The sequence below is a fragment of the Nomascus leucogenys genome, chromosome 5, assembly GCF_006542625.1.
Source record: "Nomascus leucogenys isolate Asia chromosome 5, Asia_NLE_v1, whole genome shotgun sequence".
Lineage (NCBI taxonomy): Eukaryota > Metazoa > Chordata > Mammalia > Primates > Hylobatidae > Nomascus > Nomascus leucogenys.
Genome location: NC_044385.1, coordinates 50,379,298 through 50,398,477, shown reverse-complemented (window position 1 = coordinate 50,398,477; position 19,180 = coordinate 50,379,298). Strand labels below are relative to the sequence as shown.

Genomic DNA, 19,180 nt, shown 5'->3' with positions numbered 1-19,180 from the left:
TATTAGTTAGCTTCAAACAACTCAAAGAGAAAATCTGTTCATCTGGAGTTGCTCACCACAGCGCACCACCCCCTCATTTGATCTCAAATACCTTTGCATACATTGTGCTCCTTGAGGCTGGATTTTCTGAGGACCTTTAGAGCTCGTTCCCTGTGTTTTTTTGGTTTGTTTCTTTGTTTCCTTCTTGAAATAACCTCTGTCGGCTCCCTTTAACAACTCCCTGGTCAGCTTCGCACAGGCTCTGTTCCACGTCTGGCCTCAGTTGTGTGTGAATCTAGTAAACGTGGTGACTTGGAGACAGCTGACCCAATTCAAGTTCCGACCCTGCCACTTGGTAGTGTGTGATCTTAGGCAAATTTTGTAACCTTTCTGTGTCCAGGTTCCTATCTGTAAAATGGGGAGTAATAGTAGTTCTTACCACAGAGAGAATAGAGCAAACACTTGTTTCTCCATCCTTAGTTTAAGAAATAAAATATTACAACATAGTTGAAGCCTGATTGGGTTCCCTCCTGATTATGTTTCCCACTCTGCCCCTAAATGGCAGCCACTATCCTGAATTTGGTATTTTTATTCTTCTGTATCTGTTTATGCTTTTACTGTTTGTGTGACTATTGTTTTACATGGATATTGGTAAATAATAAGACCCATGAGAGACGAGATGGAACTGTCTGAGAAGCCACGCGTGAAGGATGTATAGATCCCACTTTAGCAATTGTAAGTAGAGGAGAGTGCAAAGCTCCGCCATAGCTCTCATCAGGAGAGCACCAGGTTTTGACTTTGTCCCCTTCTGTTTGGCTGCTATCCCTCCAGGCCTGTTGACGCACCCAAGGAGCACAGCCTGACCTCTTTGTATTGTTTTGTGCCTTCACGCAGAAAGGAATTATGCAGCCAGAAGTTTATAGCCCCAAATCACTCTCCAACCCACTCGAGTCCGTTCTTGCTTCATTTTACCAACATCTGCTTTGTTCGTTTCTAGTTTTAGGGACGTGATTAATGTTCCTCCAGCTTCTGACTCGTTGCCTTTTTCCCCCTTTCTGTCTCCCCTCTCTCCCTGGTTTGCTCTTACTCTGAACACTCAGTCTTTGCATTTCCCAGAAGCAGCCCTAAAGCCTCTTCTGTGAACTGCTCACCAGCCAGATGTAGCCGGGTTCCTGGGACCACCTCCTTTTTGAGCACCAGAGGGTCAACTACCGGATGTGCATGGCCTTGCCATCAACATGCACAACCAATTGTTTAGAGCATATTATTGCTGTACTATGGGTAGGTGATTTTGTGATATAGACCGTGCACAGGCAGGTAGATTACAGGTGTCTGTCCCCCTTAGTCAGAGATTCAGCTTAGGATCTCTTAGTGGATGAGTCTGAGCTACTGGTTTCTGACCATTTCTCCTTCAGCAGGCCAGTGACACTGTTGAGCTCAGAAGTGGGGACACTAGCTTCTCCCTGGTGGGGCTGCTTCTAGCTTTAGAGGTTTAGGTTGAATTGAAATGACACCAGTTGCTGTAGTCATTCATTTCCAGAATTCAATGCTAGAGATGACTGAATTCCTTTTGCTTCTTTGGCCCCCTGGCTGGCCAAGCTTCACATGAGGTGTCCCCAGTACCTCTCCCCCACACGCTGCTCTTCCTTCTGGGCTCTAGCACTTGCTGCTCTGGAGTATGTGGCAGCTGTTCCTCAGTTCTGCCCATGACCTCACTCCCTTCCCCCACCAGTCACATTTACTGACTTTGGTTTTCTGGGTGCTGATCCATCTCCTCCTGACCAAGCACATTGCAGAACTCCTGTGGGGCAATAGCTACCTTTTGTTCAGTGTGTCCGCAGAGCCATCATGATGACTCTGAGCACTGGTAGGTTGACCACCTCAGGACATTAGTTTATCTTCCTCCTTCACCCCCGGCTGGGAGAGAAAATCTCCAAGTCTCTGTTGTGGCACTTCTACCTTATGTTGAGGTTCCTGGTCTGTATTATTCTTGATTCGTCTTTATATTTCCAGTAGTTACCCCATATCTTATATATGAGAGGTTCTTATAAATAACCTCACATGAGAAAAAACTTATTACAAAAACAATCTAAGCTTGTACAAAGCTACAAAGCTTTAATCACAAAAAAAGTTAAGCAAAATCTAGAGTAGGTTTGATGTGGACAGAGTAAAAGTTATTAGAGGGACTTGGAGCAGAAAATGTCCAGATGAGAGGTCAGGCCACAGACTGACGCAGGAGCCCAGGACAGGCTGGAGATGAGAGTGTGGGGAGAGTCGGGGATACAAGTTGGTACACGCAGATATAGCATGCCTCCTGAAGCTGAGGGAGTTGGGAGCCAGTGCCTGACACACACAATGAGACTCGGAAGGCAGGAGTCAAACATGGAAAGATGGCAGCTCCACAGCCAGCCCACAGAGCCAAGGGGCACCTCTCTCCGATCCTGGCAAATGCTGGCACAAGACACAACTGGACTCTTTCTGTTGCTCATGAATTTTCATGAGGCAGTTGGTGAGTTGTTCTCCAGGTCTGTGGGGGAATTAACAATTCAAAAGGTGATCTCATAAAACTCAGACCCTTGTGTTTACCCCTGGGAAGATCTTCTGATCATTAACAAGGTTCACCGGACATGCTACTCTGTGTTGTGTGCCTGCTGCTTGGAGGTCCTGATGTTCAGCCATGTGGGGATGGGCTTTGGGCATCCTGTAATCTGGTAGACAATATCAGCAAGTACAAAAAGACCTGTAAGGTAATGAGTAGTAGAAATGTTAGTTGCACTTCCTCATGTGTGATACAGATAATAGAATACTAGAACTGAAATCATATAAGTAAAACATTTTTTAAAAATCTAAAAATTTATATGTAGAGAAGGTACTTTTGGAAGCATGGCCTTTGGAGAAGATGCCATTGATTTTGGAGCCAAGAGACCTGGGTTAAAGTCCCAACTGTGGATTGACTCTGAGGCTTGTGAAGGTCACTTAATCCTAATCAATCTTTGTTTTCTAATATGATATATGGGGGCAATACTTGTGGGATAGGGTGGTAAAAATTAACAGCAGGATAATGTATATGAAAGTGCATTCATTCTTTCAGTCCATTCATTCATTCAGCAAATACTCATTGCTCATTTTGTGTTATGTGCCAGGCATTAGTTGGTGCTAAGGAGATGAAATTGAGATCGTTGTGATCTTTGCCCTTCAGATCTTATAGATAACTAGACTTTACAGAAAGCTGAACCACATTATGTACTTGGAAAGTACCATGTGACTATTTTAGCTGGGGCAGTTAGAAAAACTTTAAGAAATATGGCACTTAGGTGGGTAATGGCACTTTAAGGATAACTCTACCCTTAAGGGTAGAATTTTGACAGACAAAGTGGAGGAAGGGGACCTCTAGGCAGAGAAATGAGTGTGAGTAAAGAGAAAGTGAAGGGAATAATTTGATAAAATGAGTGGTTCAATGAGGACAGGAATGTCAGGGCAGGAAAAATAGATTGGGCCTGGGCTTGGCTTCTTCCCATTCCTTCCACCTTTCAGCGTGAGATTTCTAGCCACTTATTTGTGGAATAGAGCCGAGGGGAGGGGGTTCAGCCACATGGGATCCAATCACTAGCTGCTTCATTTTTAGTTAAAATTATGACAAGGCAAGATTAAACACAAAGAAGGGCTGGGTAGGTATGTATGTCAATATGGGAAGGACTAAATTCCAGGGGAGCTAGTTGGGATCTTTTCTCAGCCCTCCTAGAACTCTTGTAGAATTTGACATTCATCTCCTTTTGTCTTGAAAATCTGTGCTATTTATAGTTTTCAGGGGGAGAAGCTAAATTCTGTTTTGGATGAGCTGAGTTTCAAGATGGAGGTGGCCCGATTGGAGGTGGCCCGCTGTTAGGCAGAATTAACTACACATTTAGTAACTTCAAAGCAGTAGCTAACCTAGTGCTAGGACTTCTTTCTCTCCTTTTTACCAATGTTCTTGATACTGGGAATACAAGGTCCCAAACCTACAGAAGACTCATTGATTTGGTGGCAGGTCTGAACTTCAGTAGAGACTTAAAAATCCTCAGAGCTGACTATACACTTCCCGGAAGTACTGTGATACAGTTTGTCTTCCTACTGTGGTATAAGGTGAATTATTCATTCAGTTACTTCTTAAGGAAATGCTTATCAAACATCAACCATATGGCAGATATTAAGTGCTGGGAATGCAAGAGGTATAAGACACCATTCCTGATCTTAAGGAACCTACGGTCTTAAGCTATACACACATGTGTACAACTGTGGTCTGATAGGATAAGGATAGACAGATCATAAGAAGGGAGTATGATGAGAGAGGACAGATCATAAGAAGAGAGTATGATGAAAGCCCAAGAGGAAGCAGGGTGGCTGCATAGCTGACCTCCTCACCCCCTTCAAGTTTTTGCTCAAATGTCCTCATTTTGATGAAGACCACCCCAACTCTCCTTTTAAAAAGGGCAGCATCTGCCACCTCAGCATTTCTGAGCTCCCTCACCCTGTTCTACAGTTTTACTTTTTCCATTGCATTTATTGTCCTCTGTCCCGGTTGGCTGTTGCTGAATAACAAACCATCTCCAAACTTACTAGCTTAAAACAATGATTGCCTCTGTCTCCCTGTTCTGTTGGTTGACTGTACTTGGCTGGGTAGTTCTTGCTTGGGGTCTCTCCTATAGTTGCAGTCAGACATCAGCCAGAGTTGCCATCTTTCAAAGGTGTAACTGGGCAGGATGTCCAAGAGGTTTTCTCACATGGCTGGCCATTGAGGCTGCTGTCAGCTGGGAGCTCAGCTGATGCTGTTCACCAGAACATCTTCATTTGGCCACTCTGTGTGGCTTGGGCTTCTTTATATAACAGCTGGGTTCTAAGAGATAGTGTTCAAAGATTGAGCATTCCAAGGGGTGGTGGAAGGTGCCAGGCCAATGGCAGACCACGCTTGGAATTAGAACAGCATCACTTCGTCTGTATCTGTTGGTCCTAGGACCTGCCCAGATTTACTCTTGATGGGGGAGTGGCAAGGTCACATTGCAGAAGACCGTATGGGATGAAAGATACAGTTGCAGCCGTTGTTGGGAAGTCATTCTGTCATACTTCCTAAGTTAATATAAAGATTATTTTTATGCCTATTTTTTGTTGAGTCTTGCTAGGGCAGAAGCCCCATGAAAGCAGGAGTACCCACTGATGCATTCCAAGTACCTAGAACCATGCTTGGCACATATGTACACAATGAATGTTTGTTAAATGTTCAATGAATGGTGTCTGTTCCTCTGTGTTTAGGTTGTTGCCTGTCCTCGGGGTGTGGGTATTAATCTCTTTCCTAATTTACATTCTTTTCTCTTTTAACAGACCATAACACTCTATAAGGGCGGTTATCATGCCTTTTTATTCACCTCCATATTGCTCAGTGCCTGGCAAGAAGCTGATGTTCAATAACTGTATGTTAATGAATGAGATGAGACCATATTTGAGCTGGGATCTGAAGGGATACATAGTATTTTGCCAACAAAAGAAGGAGGGGTAGAGCACAAAGGCAGAAGAAATTACTGTGTGGCAAAAGAGAAGGATAAATGAGACTGCAGTGAAACTATGAGTCCCCTGAAGCTAGGTCCCACCCGATTTGACCTCTAGTCTATTTCTCATAGGAGATAACTGGTGATTCCATTAGTCATACCCTCTGCACATGCTTGTTGAATGAATGAATGTCAAAGGAGTGTGTAATACATGAACTCATATATGGCTTTTTTTGTGGGGAAGTAGTTGGGTTAGATAAAATCAATCATAACTCTTGCTAATTGAGAAAATCTTATACATACAAACCCAGAAATATTTGTTAAAGTATTGAAAAATAGTAAAATGTAATATTTTTGAGCATAACGAAAGCTAGTTCAATTTGTCATATAACTTGTAATCAGAGTAGAGTCATTTATAGTCTTATGTTGCCTTCCTGCCCATTGTATGCCCAAGGGAATGCAGCAAAATATTTAGGGTCAACTCTGAAACTTAGACCAAATCTTAAAAGGGAAAGAAACTAATTTTTAGGTCAAGGGGAAAGAAGAATGAGCCATGCATTTTTCTTTTTTCTTTTTTGAGACAGAGTCTCACCCTGTCACCAGGCTGGAGTGCAGTGGCACGATCTTGGCTTGCTGCAATCTCCGCCTCCCAGGTTCAAGCGATTCCCCTGCCTCAGCCTCCTGAGTAGCTGGGACTACAAGCATGCACCACCACACCCGATGAATTTTTTGTGTTTACTTAGTAGAGATGGGGCTTCACCATGTTGGCCAGGATGGTCTCGATCTCCTGGCCTCGTGGTCTGCCCGCCTCAGCCTCCCAAAGTTCTGGGACTACAGGCGTGAGCCACCGCACCTGGCCGAGCCATGCATTTTTCAAAGGGATAATGAAAATCAACAGCAAGACAGCAGAGTAGTGAAATCCACGGTAAAAACACAATTTTTAAAGAAAATTAACACAAATTATTATTTGTAATTTAATCTTTAAATTTAATAATGCTTTAAAAATCATGTGTCTTTTCTATAAGCTTGTAAACCAGATATTAAAATTTCAAGGAAAAAAAATCAATTTAAGCCTTTCATATCTTAAGCCATAAGAAATATTCAGTGACAGGAAAATAGAGCACTTGTATGACTTCTTGTGCTTTCCATTCACGTAGCGGTTAAAAAAAAAAAACCCAAAATCAAGCCCAATTACCTTATCTTTAGTTATATTTAGCAGTAGAGTTTATTAAACATCTATGCAAAATCAATCTTTTCCTTCACCCAGTTCTGTATGAAAGTACTAACAAATAGTGAATATTTTGTGCAAATAGTGACTCATAAAAAGGTAGACTCAGCCATAGATTTTAATTTATATGCCTTGGATCTGACAACTGTACAAAAATAATGTGAAAAATAAAGCAATACTTGAGACATGAAGCAAGCCATTTCTCCTGATCTGGCATCCTGTTAGCAGGGAGGAGAAGTCTGTGATGCTTCCTATACACAAGAGCTTGGCACGGCCTTAACCATGCATAGTCTTCCATAGGTCCGTTGATGCCTTCAGTTCTTCAGGTGGATCATTTTCAGCTCGGGAAGCATTGTGCCCTTTAATCAGTCATTCTTACTTATATGTCCTGCCATCTCTAGTTGTGGAATTTTTCTGGCTAGAGCCTAGTGGTTCATTTTGCATGAGTTATGAGCCTCCCTCATTGCCATCTCAGCCAGTGAAACTGATTTATCACCCAGAGTGATCACATGCCCTTCAAGTATTTTATGATAGTATTGCTAGGACATATGTCTGACTTCTTGCTGAACATGTGTTGTATACCTATATTCACGTATATATATACATATATATTCACACACACACATATCAGATTTTTTCCTGACTCTTATCAGGCACATCCAAGAATGCTGAAAGTTTATTCCTAGCCCTTCCAGCAGGTATGACTGTAGTCTGATTTCCAAAAGTCTGAAGAACCTGTTTGATCACTTCTGAATGGGAAAGAGACACAGCGGTTCCTGGGGGTTTCTCCTTGTAGGACATATGGCTTTCACATTTGAACCACCATCTGCCATCACCCAAACTGTATATTCAGAAAGTGGCTTATATTTTTCTTCTGGCACCAGGGTTACCATTTATAGCCACACACTCAATAATAGTGACATTCTTTCAAAGATCCTAGTGTAGCATCAAGTAGGTCAGACAGTGGTATTTTCTGCTAGCACTTCTCTGAAGCTTGGTTATTTCCTTCAGAATATCCCAGAAGATAACCTGGTCTGCCACACCGACATGTCCTGCAGTAATTTTCTGCACAGTGGTGAGGGCAATCTTGAGGTGAGAGAGCATGTGGCCATTTATCGTCTTCCCTGGAGGTTCCTTCTGGGCTTGGCCTGTGGCCTTCTTGTGGGCACTGCTCTGGTGGACCCACTGCCTCCTTACCCCACTAGACTTCATGTGAGTTTTCCTTTTTTTTTTTTTTTTTAAAGAGCTTTATTGGAAGATAGCTCACATGCCATAAAATCCACCCATTTAAAGTGTATATAGTTCAGTGACTTTTAGTATATTCACAGATATGATTCACCTATCACCACCACCAGTTTTAGAATATTTTCATTGCCTTCAAAAGAAATCCTGCCTTTTATTCTTTGCTGCCCTGTCTCCCCAAGAAACCGCTAATCTACTTTGTCTCTATAGATTTCCCTATTCTGGGCTTTCATATGAATGGAATAATACAATATGTGGTATTTTGTGACTGGCTTGTTTCACTTAGCTTCATGTTTTCAGGGTTCATCCACATTGTGGCATTTATCAGTATTTCATTCCTTTTTATGGTGGGAAGTTATTCTGTTGTATGGACAGACCACATTGTGTCTATCCATTCATCTGTTGACGGATGTTTAGGTGGTCTCCTCTTTTGGCTATTGCGAATAATGCTGCTGTGTACATTGGGGTACAAGTTTTTGTGTGAACATATGTTTTGTGTGAACATTTCATTTCTCTTGGGTGTATAACAAGGAGTGGGATTGCTGGGTCATATGTAATGCTGCTTAATCATTTGGGGAACCACCAGATTGTTTTCCAAAGCAGCTGCATAGCTCTACACTCCCAGCAGCTGTGCCTGGTGGTTCCAGTTTCTCCATATCTTCATCAACACTTGCTGATCTGACTTTTCAATTCTAGTTATCCTAATGGGTGTAGACTCATGTAGGTTTTCTTTTTTAACTGTTAAATTTTGTGGGTGCATAGTAGATGTATATATGTATGAGGTGTGTGAGATATAGCAAACAGGCATATGATGCATAATAATTGATACAGGCATTCAGTGTGTAATAATCACATCAGGGTATATAGGGTATCTGTTACCTCAGGCATTTATCTTTTGTGTTACAAATAACCCAATTGTATTCTTCTAGTTATTTTAAAATGTGTAATTAATTATTGACTAAAGTTACCCTGTTATTCGGTCAAATACTAGATCTTATTCTTTTTTTTTTTGTACCCATTATCACATAGGTTTTAAAAGATTTTGGGAAGGATTTTCCCCTTTGTAATAGTTTTTTAATGCAATGTACACATTTTGGGCATTCTCTTTCCTAGCATCTGCAAAAGCATGACTCCTAAGAGGTCCTCTTGCCTGTCACAATAATGAAATTTCATTATTTGTTAACCAAAAAATTTCATTGAATAAAACCAATGTGGGATACTTTTGTAAAATGTGCATGTTGAAGGGAGGAAGGGGTGGGGGGAGAAGCGGGGTAGTTGGCATAGCTCCTGGGGTGTTGGTCTCCTCCAGGAAACTGCTGTGACTCTCATCCGTGTGTCTGACCGGCCTGTTTGCCTTTCAGGAGGACTGGCGTTAGCCCAGGTGCTCTTTTTCTACGTGAAGTACTTGCTGCTCTTTGGCGTGCCGGCTCTGCTCATGCGCCTGGATGGACTCACTCCGCCCGCCCTCCCTCGCTGCGTGAGCACCATGTTCAGTTTCACCGGGATGTGGAGGTCAGGCGCTGGGATTGCTAAAGTTGGTCAGGCGTGTCCAGTGGGAGGAGCAAGGCTGGGCCGGCCTCAAAGGGTTCGGGCGACTATCCTCTCCCTGTCTCTCGCTCAAGCTGCTTTTGGCATCCATTTCTTCATCCTACTAACAGGATGACTAACCACGCTTTCTGGGTCTCTCACAATTACGATTAGTCTATGTAGATAGGTGAGATAAGAAAGTTTCTGAGTCTGTGTACCGATGCGCAAAGGGTTATGTTTGAAGTGGTTTCTTACTAACTTGGCAAAGGCTACTGTAACTTAATTTTTTAATTGCTTTCTCTTTTTCTTGAAAATGACATCAGTATATGTGAAACTGTTAAGAAAAATAGACTCAGGGCCGGGCGTGGTGGCTCACGCCTGTAATCCCAGCACTTTGGGAGGCCAAGGTGGGCGGATCACAAGGTCATGAGATCGAGACCATGGTGAAACCCCATCTCTACTAAAAATACAAAAAATTAGCCGGGCGTGATGGTGGTCGCCTGTAGTCCCAGCTACTCGGGAGGCTGAGGCAGGAGAATGGCGTGAACCCGGGAGGCGGAACTTGCAGTGAGCCAAGATTGAGCCACTGCACTCAGACCTGGGCAACAGAGCCAGACTCCGTCTCAAAAAAAAAAAAAAAAAAATAGACTCAGGATAATAGTGTTGCAGTATGCTATTTACTAAATCTCTCTGTTTCATTTTTCTTATCTCTTAAACAGTAGTAAAGATAATCCCTGTCTCCAGGAGTTGTTTTGAAGATTAAATAACCTAATGCATGTAGAGCAGGTGGTATATAATAGATGTTTACCAATGTTAGCTTTAACGCTTGTGTTATTCCTGTGCTCAGTGGACATGATAGACACTTTTTTTCTGAACTTTTCTTACTTTTCTAGATTTTGACCGATAGGCTCATGGTTGGTGTGGAGTCTTTTTTTCCTTAGTTCCCCTGCCATTTCAGATTCAACGTGATAGACTTGTTGCTGTGTTCCTCTTATCACTTCCAGAGTGTAACAAGTGACAGGATTGAGTTTGCAGTTGAAAACCTAATGGAAGAACCTCAGGGTCAGCACTGGCACAACCATGGGAGTCGGTGCCTTATTCATGTGGCTCATTCCTTTTTATTTTTTAATTTTTGAGACAAGTTCTCGCTATGTTTCCCAGGCTAGTCTCAAACTCCGGGCTAGATCCTTCTGCCTCAGCCCCCCAGTAGCTGGGATTACAGGCTTATTCATTCTTAAATTTCATCTCTGTAGGCAAAAAAACCAAGACACAGGTAGGGGAAGAGCTCAATAAATACTGCCATATCTAATGTTGCCATTCAAAAGGAGGTAGGTAGCACTCAACCTCCTGATTTTTCATAGTAACTTATTACAGATGCTGAATTTATCAAAGCCTCTCTAAATACATTTTATTTTTGGTCCAGTTTGCTTCTTGGAGTAAGGAATTTCATATGGTGATTGCAAGGAATGTCGAGTAGTTACTCTAATTTGTCCTTACTTCATCAAATATCACAGGTTGCCCTGTTTTCATGGCAAGATTGGGGAATGTTGGCAAAGAGGTGCTCTCTAACTAGAAGGCCAGGGAGTGGTTTTTGTTGAAAAGGTGACCCTGGTTGGAAGGCTCTGTTAACTTTTGATTTACTCATCAAAGTCACTTACTGAGTCAATGGGTTGGGACCCAGCATGATTTGGGAACATGTCACAAGTGTCTGGTGTGAACCTTGCAGAGTCCCTCTGCCTACTCAGTGTGAATGCTTGTACTCTTGAATTTCTTGGGAAGCACATACCCCTAAAAGGCTTCTCCCTTATTGGCTGGCATGATAAAACCGTAACTCCCTGGCACGCATACTGGTTTCTGGGTCCATGTCCATAAATACCAACCCATTGTGTCACCAGAGGCAGTTTCGGCAGTTGACTATATTTCATACTCAAAATGGTTGTCTTGTCCTTTATTTTAATAATTTTTTTTTTTGTCAAGGAAGACCTTCAGTTCTATATCAACCACAGAGGTGGAGAGAACATGTCTGTCAAGACCTTTGTCACTGTCTTGATTAGAACTAGACTCATATAGTTGAGACCCCAGGCTGCTGAAACAGTCTCTCCTCTACCTCATTTAAGACAAATGTGGACAAAACAGTAGTAATGAAAAGTTAATCTGAGGAGGAAGCTCTGGGGTGACCCCTTGGAGTGATGTAGTTCTAAAAAGAAGTGTTTCTGAGGGCATGTGACAAAGTAACGAAGAGGGCCTTTCCTGGGAGTGACCTAGACTTTTATCCTAGCTTCTTTAGCATGCATAGATGTAGGTTTTCCTCTCCACGTTTTTAGGTTTCTTGAAGGATTTTCCAGGCTACTAATTATACTTAGAAACACACAGGTCTTTGTACAGAATGGCCATTCCATACTAAGAAGTTAAATTTAGGTATGGAGATGAACTTTTTCTGAGGCAGTGTACAATGTAAGACTCAAGTAGTTTTTTAATTGAAAAAAAAAAATAGAATAACAATTAGAGTGTCTCTTTTGTGTGATTTGCAGATGCTCCTTTACTAGTAGGAGGTGGTCGACCATGTTTCATGTTCAGTATCTGGTGGCATAACCCTGACACTGGTCCTGGTCTCATTCTCTGACTTCTCTCTTTAAGAATGCTTGTTAAAGGAAACTAGGTTTTGAATTTGTAATTTCTATTAACAGCTAACCTTACTTTTTCTGGGCCATCTGTTGAAGTATTGCTGCAGACAGGGAATTGCTCTCTTCCTAGATTTAGGTTTGAGACTAATTTAATCATGAGCAGATGTGAACGCTGGTGATGCAAATTATTCTGCTGGGTCATGTCAGCTATTCACATGGTGACATAAAGGGCGTGGTGGATGGGAAGTGGAGGGAAGAAACATAAAAACAATCTCCAGAGATGACTTAATGGTTACCTGAACTTCTCAAAGATCTACGCTGAATGAGGTTTAGAACTGCTGACAGAGGAATATTTAGCACCCCTCCCCACCATTTTAATGGAGCCATACCCTCCTGAACACTGTGCTGACTGATTGCATCATCTTTCAGCCTACTTAGCATTGAGAGACTTGAAGTCAGTAGCCTGCCGTATCAGAGGAATATGAGCTCTACATCATAGAACAGATAAAATTGGCCATTACCCAGAGAGATAATCTTCCGTGCCATGCTAGTTCAAATTGACTGTGAAAAATTGCAATTCACCAAGAAGGCCCAAAGCTGAAAGTTAGGACGTGATGGGTTTGTTTTTCTTTCCTCTTAAGTCTTCTCTTTCATATAATTTCTGCTCAGATTATTTACAGATATAACAAGACTCCAAGGAGTATATGTATTCCTGCTTGCATGATTTTTCTGGGGTCTTACAGACCTGAGAAATTGATAATTTTCTGCTTAATTTTTGGATTTCACATTTTAATTTAAATGGGCTGAGATCTGTAATGAGCGTTTTTTGCCAGGAGTCATTAAAGATGACGTTGCATGCCTAAGGCTCCAAATTAGAGATCTGATCCTATTTTCGTGATTTGATTTCTAGCTATGGAAGCCAAGCGATAGAATTTCCCATGGTGGCTGGTGAGTTATGGGTCAGTTTCAATTATTTCAGGAATCCTGCACAGCTTGCCCTCTGCATTTCTTGAATTATGATGCTTTCAGGTGTTCGGAGGCAAACTCATGCATCATTGCTTATCCCAGGGGGATCTGGGTGCTGTTGGTGGCTGCTAGACCTTAATATATAGGAGTATCTTTAGGCTGAGAATGAGGAGGAATCTGAGCACCTTCTTCTAGTGAGGCATTGATTGCATGGGCTTTTAGGTCAATAGAAGAATTTAGGTCCCTAGGTAGAGAGTTGGTCCAGCATGTTAGATGATAAATCAGCTCTACAAACTGCTGGCTTTGCATTAGTACTGCCTTTGAATCATGCTTAGCCACCAGTTGCAGGGCAGGATGGTGGGCCTGGAGTTGGTGAAGTATATTATCATGTCTACTGGCATTGTTGGGTAGAAAGCTGGAATAGGGTGAGCATAAAAAAGAAAAGGTCAAATAGGTGCTGTTAATAAAAGACTGCTTTATTTGGCAGCAGTCTAGTGACTGAGAGCTGGCTACCTACTAGTTATGTGACTGTGGACAAATAATTTAAATTCTCTGGGCCAATCTTTTAATCTCTAATACGAGGAGAATACTACTACTTTGCCTCATAGGCGTGCTATGAGGATTGAGCGAGCCTGGCGTATAGGTCCTCAGGAAGTGGTAGTTTCTTAGCACTTTTTTTTTTTGCTTGAAAATCAAACAAAGCCAGAGGTGACTGAGAGGTCCTCCTGCTAATGAGCCGGGTAGGGAGGCAGTGAGCAGTGATGGGACTGGCTGATGAAAGGCTCAATTTCAGTTCTGCACTGGAGATGTGATGATTCAGAGATAAGAGACTATGGTGGAAGCAGTATGGGCTGGACCTTCAGAGGAGGGGCCTTGGTCTTGTCATTTTTGTCTGTTTCCTTATGTGAGAGGAGGACTGAGGTGTCGGATGAAAAGACTAGGAACAGCATCTTGTCACTAGATGATGCCTGTGTTCCCCTGTACTTGTCTATTAGCCCCAGCCACAGTGAAGGGAGATGACCACCGGGATCCCTGTGCTAAAGGACATCCACCCCCACAAATCTCCTTATTCCTCAGTTTCTTGAGGCATTAAAATGGGGCTGATCATAGTACTCATCTCACTGGATTGTTGTAAGGGTTAGGTAAGATCATGTACTAAAGCACTCGTCACACTGCAGGCATGCTGCAGAGATACCAAAATATAAATGATTAACTGATCATTACATAATTATATAAATAATGATTAATAATCCTTACAAATAGAGTAAAATTTATACCGTTTGTTTGTGGTTTTATTTATGAGACAGTGTCTCACTCTGTCACCCAGGCTGGAATGCAGTTGTGTGATTATAGCTCATAGCGGCCTCTACCTCCTGGGCTCAGGTGATCCTCCTGCCTCAGCTTCCCAAGTAGCTGTGACCACAGGCACACACCACCATATGCAGCTAATTTTTTTTTTAAAGTTCTGGGATACATGTGCTGAATGTGCAGGGTTGTTATATAGGTATACATGCGCCATGGTGGGTTCCTGCACCTATCAACCCGTCATCTAGGTTTTAAGCTCCACATGCATTAGGTATTTGTCCTAATGCACTCCCTCCCCTTTCCCCCAACACCTGGCTAATTTTTAAATTTTTTGTAGAGGAAGGGTCTCTACTGTTTTGGCCAAACTGGTCTTGAACTCCTGGCCTCAAGCAATCCTCTCACCTTGGCCTCCCAAAGTGCTGGGATTACAGGCATGAGACACTGTGCCCAGCCCCACCATTTGTTTGTTTTTTAATTTCTCAGAGAAGAAAGACCTGATAGGGTGCTAAGTGTTGAAGTAGATGGAAGGTAGAAGAGGTGAGTGACAAAAGGTGAAAGCCATGGATTTCAAATTAGACGCATGGGAGTCCCCTGAATCTGCCCCAGTATGACCTCTCCCTCACCCCTCACAGAGCTCTTATTCATTCATATAGCTTTGCAAGCAGTTTCCAGCCACTAGACATTTATATTACCTCACATTTTGAGTACCTACCTTAGTCAACCCCTCTCTCATAGTCCCATCTCAACAAACCCAAACATATTTTCTTTCCTGTAATATTCATATTTTAAAATCCCCTTACCTTTTCCTTCAAACATAGACTTCCATAGATCAAAGTGGAAAGGGACTATCAAGTTAAAGCAAATTTTACTAACCATCATTATGTTTTGCTTCCTGGATTTATTTGTGTTTCACAGATAGTGTGTCCTCTCCATTTTCTCCCTGTGTGGAAGATTTTTTTTGGGTGCCTTTGCTACTGACAAGCTCTTGGATGACTTTTAGAGTAAGAAGCAATCTGCTGTAAGAAGCACCAGACATTTTCAGATGGAAGGTGTTGATCACCAGTCACCAGGGCATAATGTTTGAGGCCACAGATCTAGTGCCTGAACTGCCTGGGTTTGAATCCTGGCTTCACTACTTATTAGCTGATGACCTCTCTGTGCCTTCATTTCCTTCTCTGTAAGATGGAGATACTATAAAGGGTATCCAATTCCTAATGGAGCTGGAACCCTGTACCTTTCATGGTAATGGTCACGCTCTACTTGGTTGCAACCTACCAGCCTATAAGCCCTTTGAAGGCAGTGATCTTGTCTTATTCTTGTTTAATGCTGTAACCCTATGACCCTCCTCAGTGCCTAGCATTCAGTGGAAAGCTATGCTGAGTGGACAGGTGGTCACTCTTCTGAAATTTTGATCACCAGGTCTTAAGAGCAAGATTTCCAAGTATTTAGGTCTGGCAGCTGAGCAGCTTCTCTGTGCAGCATGCGGTGACATGTGGCTATAGGTATACCATACCATGACTGCTGTTGATACTCCACTGTCATCTCTCTGTTTTTCTCATTAAGTATGAATACGTGACATGCCAACATATCACATCTGCCACAATTTCTTTGAGAATGACTTTGCCTTGTAAGGAATCTAGAAAGAAGAATGTTTGCCTTTCTTACTTTATTACTGTCATTATTTTATCAGATGTTGTGCCACATCCTAGATAAGAGATGAGGGAGAAAGTTACAAATGTAAAGGAAGAAAAAGAGATTCAATTCAGACTTGGCTAGGAGAGAGGAGTTTGGCAACTGTTTATCTTTAGGGGTGGGATTTTTCTGAGGGAGGTGCTGAAAGGATATATCCTAATGCCTTACAGAGGAAGATGAGGAACTGGATGCAAGACTGGGAGAGAAGCCCTTCTAAAACACATCCTCAGAATAGCCCAAACTCTAATAAAAACAATCGTAGTAATAACAGCAATAGCAGCAGCAGCAGCGTGAAGAACACACAATGCTTACATTCTGCCAGGACAGTTATTTTTAAACAGTGTTTTAAATTCATTTAAAATAACATTAAGCCCATTAGATGTTAATATAACTTTTTTTTCTGATAAAGTAACTGTTTTCCAATATAAAATAATTTAGTGAGAAGTTTTTTTTGCAGATTTAAACAAAATTCTCCTAGCAATTTTCAATGCATTGTTGTTTACTTTAGTCACCGTATCGTATGACAGATCTCTTGAATTTACTCCTCTCCTTCTAACTGAAATTTTGTATCCCATGAAGTAGTTACTATAATTACAGGTAATCTAGAGAAATGGACAAATATTAAGAACAAGTCTAATTTATCTAAAATATTCACCACCTTTGGAAAGTAAAATTATCTGATTCTGTAATAAGATCAGATAACATCTCAAAATCAATTAGAAGGAACTTGAGCTATTACAGCTTTGAAAATGTGTGTCCCTGTGTTTGTGCACGCACACACACTCAAGTATAATTTATTCAGAAAAAAAATCCTCCCACACGGCTTGTTCGCACTTCTGCAAGGACAGTTCTAATTTCTTTTATATATTCAATGTATTTAATCTTTACAAAACCCCTGTGAAGTAGGTACTATTATTTTTGCCACTCTACAGATGATGAAACTGAGGCATAGAGAGGTTGAGTAACTCTCTTTAGATCACACAGCAAGTGAGTGGTGGAGCTGGGATTTGAATCCAAGCACACGGCTCTTGAGTCTGTGCTCTTGAACACTCCCTCTTACTGTCTCTCTAGTGAAATGGAACTGAAGCAGATTTCTCCTTTCGTGGTCTGGAGTGTGGGGCTTGTGGGACAGGATCTGGAATTTCGGGGTACCTGAGAATGACTATGGCTTACGTACTGACTCCCTAACAAGGGAAATGGTTCAGGGAGTGATGGGAGGGGTTCAGTCTGTGTCACAGTTGATGAAAATAAACTTTGTAAAATATTTAAAGAGGTTTATTCTGAGCCAAATACGAATGACCAACACCCAAGACACAGTCTCAAGAGGTCCTGAGAACCTGTGTTCATTAGGTTATAGCTTGGTTTTATACCTCAAGGAGATATAACACATCAATGAATGCACGTGAGTTATACATTGGTTTGGTCTGGAAAGGGAGGACAACTTGAAGTGGGGGCTTACAGGTCGCAGGTGGATTTCAAGATTTTCTGATTAACAATTGGGAAAAGAGTTATTATCTAAAGACCTAGAATCGATAGAAAGGAATGTCTGGGTTAAGAGAAGGGGTTGTAGAGACCAAGATTCTTATTATGTAGATGAAGTGGCTGCTCTTAGAGGCAATAGATGGCAAATATTTCCTCTTCAGACCTTTAAAAGGTGCTTAACTCTCAGCCAATCTCTTCAAGATCAGAAAAGGACCTGGAAAGGGAAGGGGATTCTCTACAGAATGTAAATTTCCCCTGCAAGAGACAGCTTTGCAGGGTCATTTCAAAATATGTCAAAGAGATATATCCTAGGGTAAAATAGTTTAATTTCTTTCAGGGCCTGCTATCCGTCACGTAATGCTATACTAGAGTCGGGTTGGAATTTGGTATCTTATTGCCACAAAGAGTCTGTTTTGTCTTAAGATCTCTGTTTTAATGTTAATGCTGGTCAGTTGTGCCTGAATTTTGAAGGGAAGGGAGTATAATGAGGCATGTTCAACCCCTTCTTCCCATGATGGCCTGAACTAGTTTTTCAGGTCTAGTTTTGAATCCCCTTAGCCAAGAGGAGGGGTCCATGGTCCATTCAGTTGGTTGGGGTGCTCAGAGTTTTGTTTTCGGTTTACAGCACCGAGAGGGAAGGGATGGGGAGAAAGGGAGTCACCAGTTTAACCTGAGTCACTGACTGGGTGAATGGTGTGGGGCCACTGGGGGCTTCTGTTCTTACCTTATATCCTTGTATTACAAAAAGCAATCCAGAAACAGCTGCCCTGATGGAGGAAGGAAGTGGAGGCTTTACCTGGTGCCCACAAAGACTTAATTTGACTTAATTTCTCCTGCCAGTTTCTCCTCCTGCATCTCCTTTCCCACAGCCACCTTGATGACGGTCCTCTTCTTCTCTTCCTTTATCTCACTTCATGCTGGGTCAGGTCCTCCTTGCCAGTGAAAAAGGAGAATTGTCTGTCCTACATCTGCTGGTCTTCAAGCTTCTGGGTCTCCTACCTCTACCTTATTTCTAATTCAGACATCCCTTCAGCAAAGTAGTGTTGCTTTTTGCCCCACCTCAGTTCTGAGGACTGAGTGCAACCTTCTATTTCTCTTAAATATTTACAGAATATTTGGATATGTGAATTTCACATTTCTATGCAATTAAGTCTCATTCTTTTCCTGTATAATTTCTGCCTTTAGTCATCAGCTGAGAATGTCCTACACTCCATCTAAAATTTATTTTTACATAGGGCAGAAATTCCTAATATGGGGATCCACAAGCCACTGAATCAGTTTTTCTTTAGCTTTTAGAAAGACTACCCCCCATAGAATCCCTGCCTCCTAGCATGGGGGTTGGCACATAGTAGGCACTTAACAAACCGATATTTTCTAAGTGAAAGAATGCATGATCCTTCACTATTCCCACTCCTTTGAGGAAGAGATAAATAATAATTATTTATTTTCCAAGACAGGCTCTCTCTCTGTTGCCCAGGCTAGAGTGCAGTGGTGCCACCACGGCTCACAGCAACCGCCACCTTCTGGGCTCAGGTGGTCTTCCTGCCTCAGCCGCCTGAGTAGCTGGGACTCTAGATGTGCACCACCACGCTTGGCAAATTGAATTTTTGAAATAT

At 42.0% G+C, this 19,180-nt stretch overlaps 1 protein-coding gene across 5 annotated transcripts in view; it reads left to right on the top strand.

The window, feature by feature from the left end:
* HHAT (hedgehog acyltransferase) overlaps positions 1-19,180 on the top strand; it is a 357,081-nt gene that overhangs the window by 122,117 nt on the left and 215,784 nt on the right. For all 5 annotated transcript variants that reach the window (XM_003273028.2, XM_012506702.2, XM_012506700.2 and 2 more), the window contains one exon: positions 9,330-9,480. In XM_003273028.2, coding sequence (XP_003273076.2) covers positions 9,330-9,480 — 151 coding nt within the window. The remainder of the gene's footprint in view (positions 1-9,329; positions 9,481-19,180) is intronic.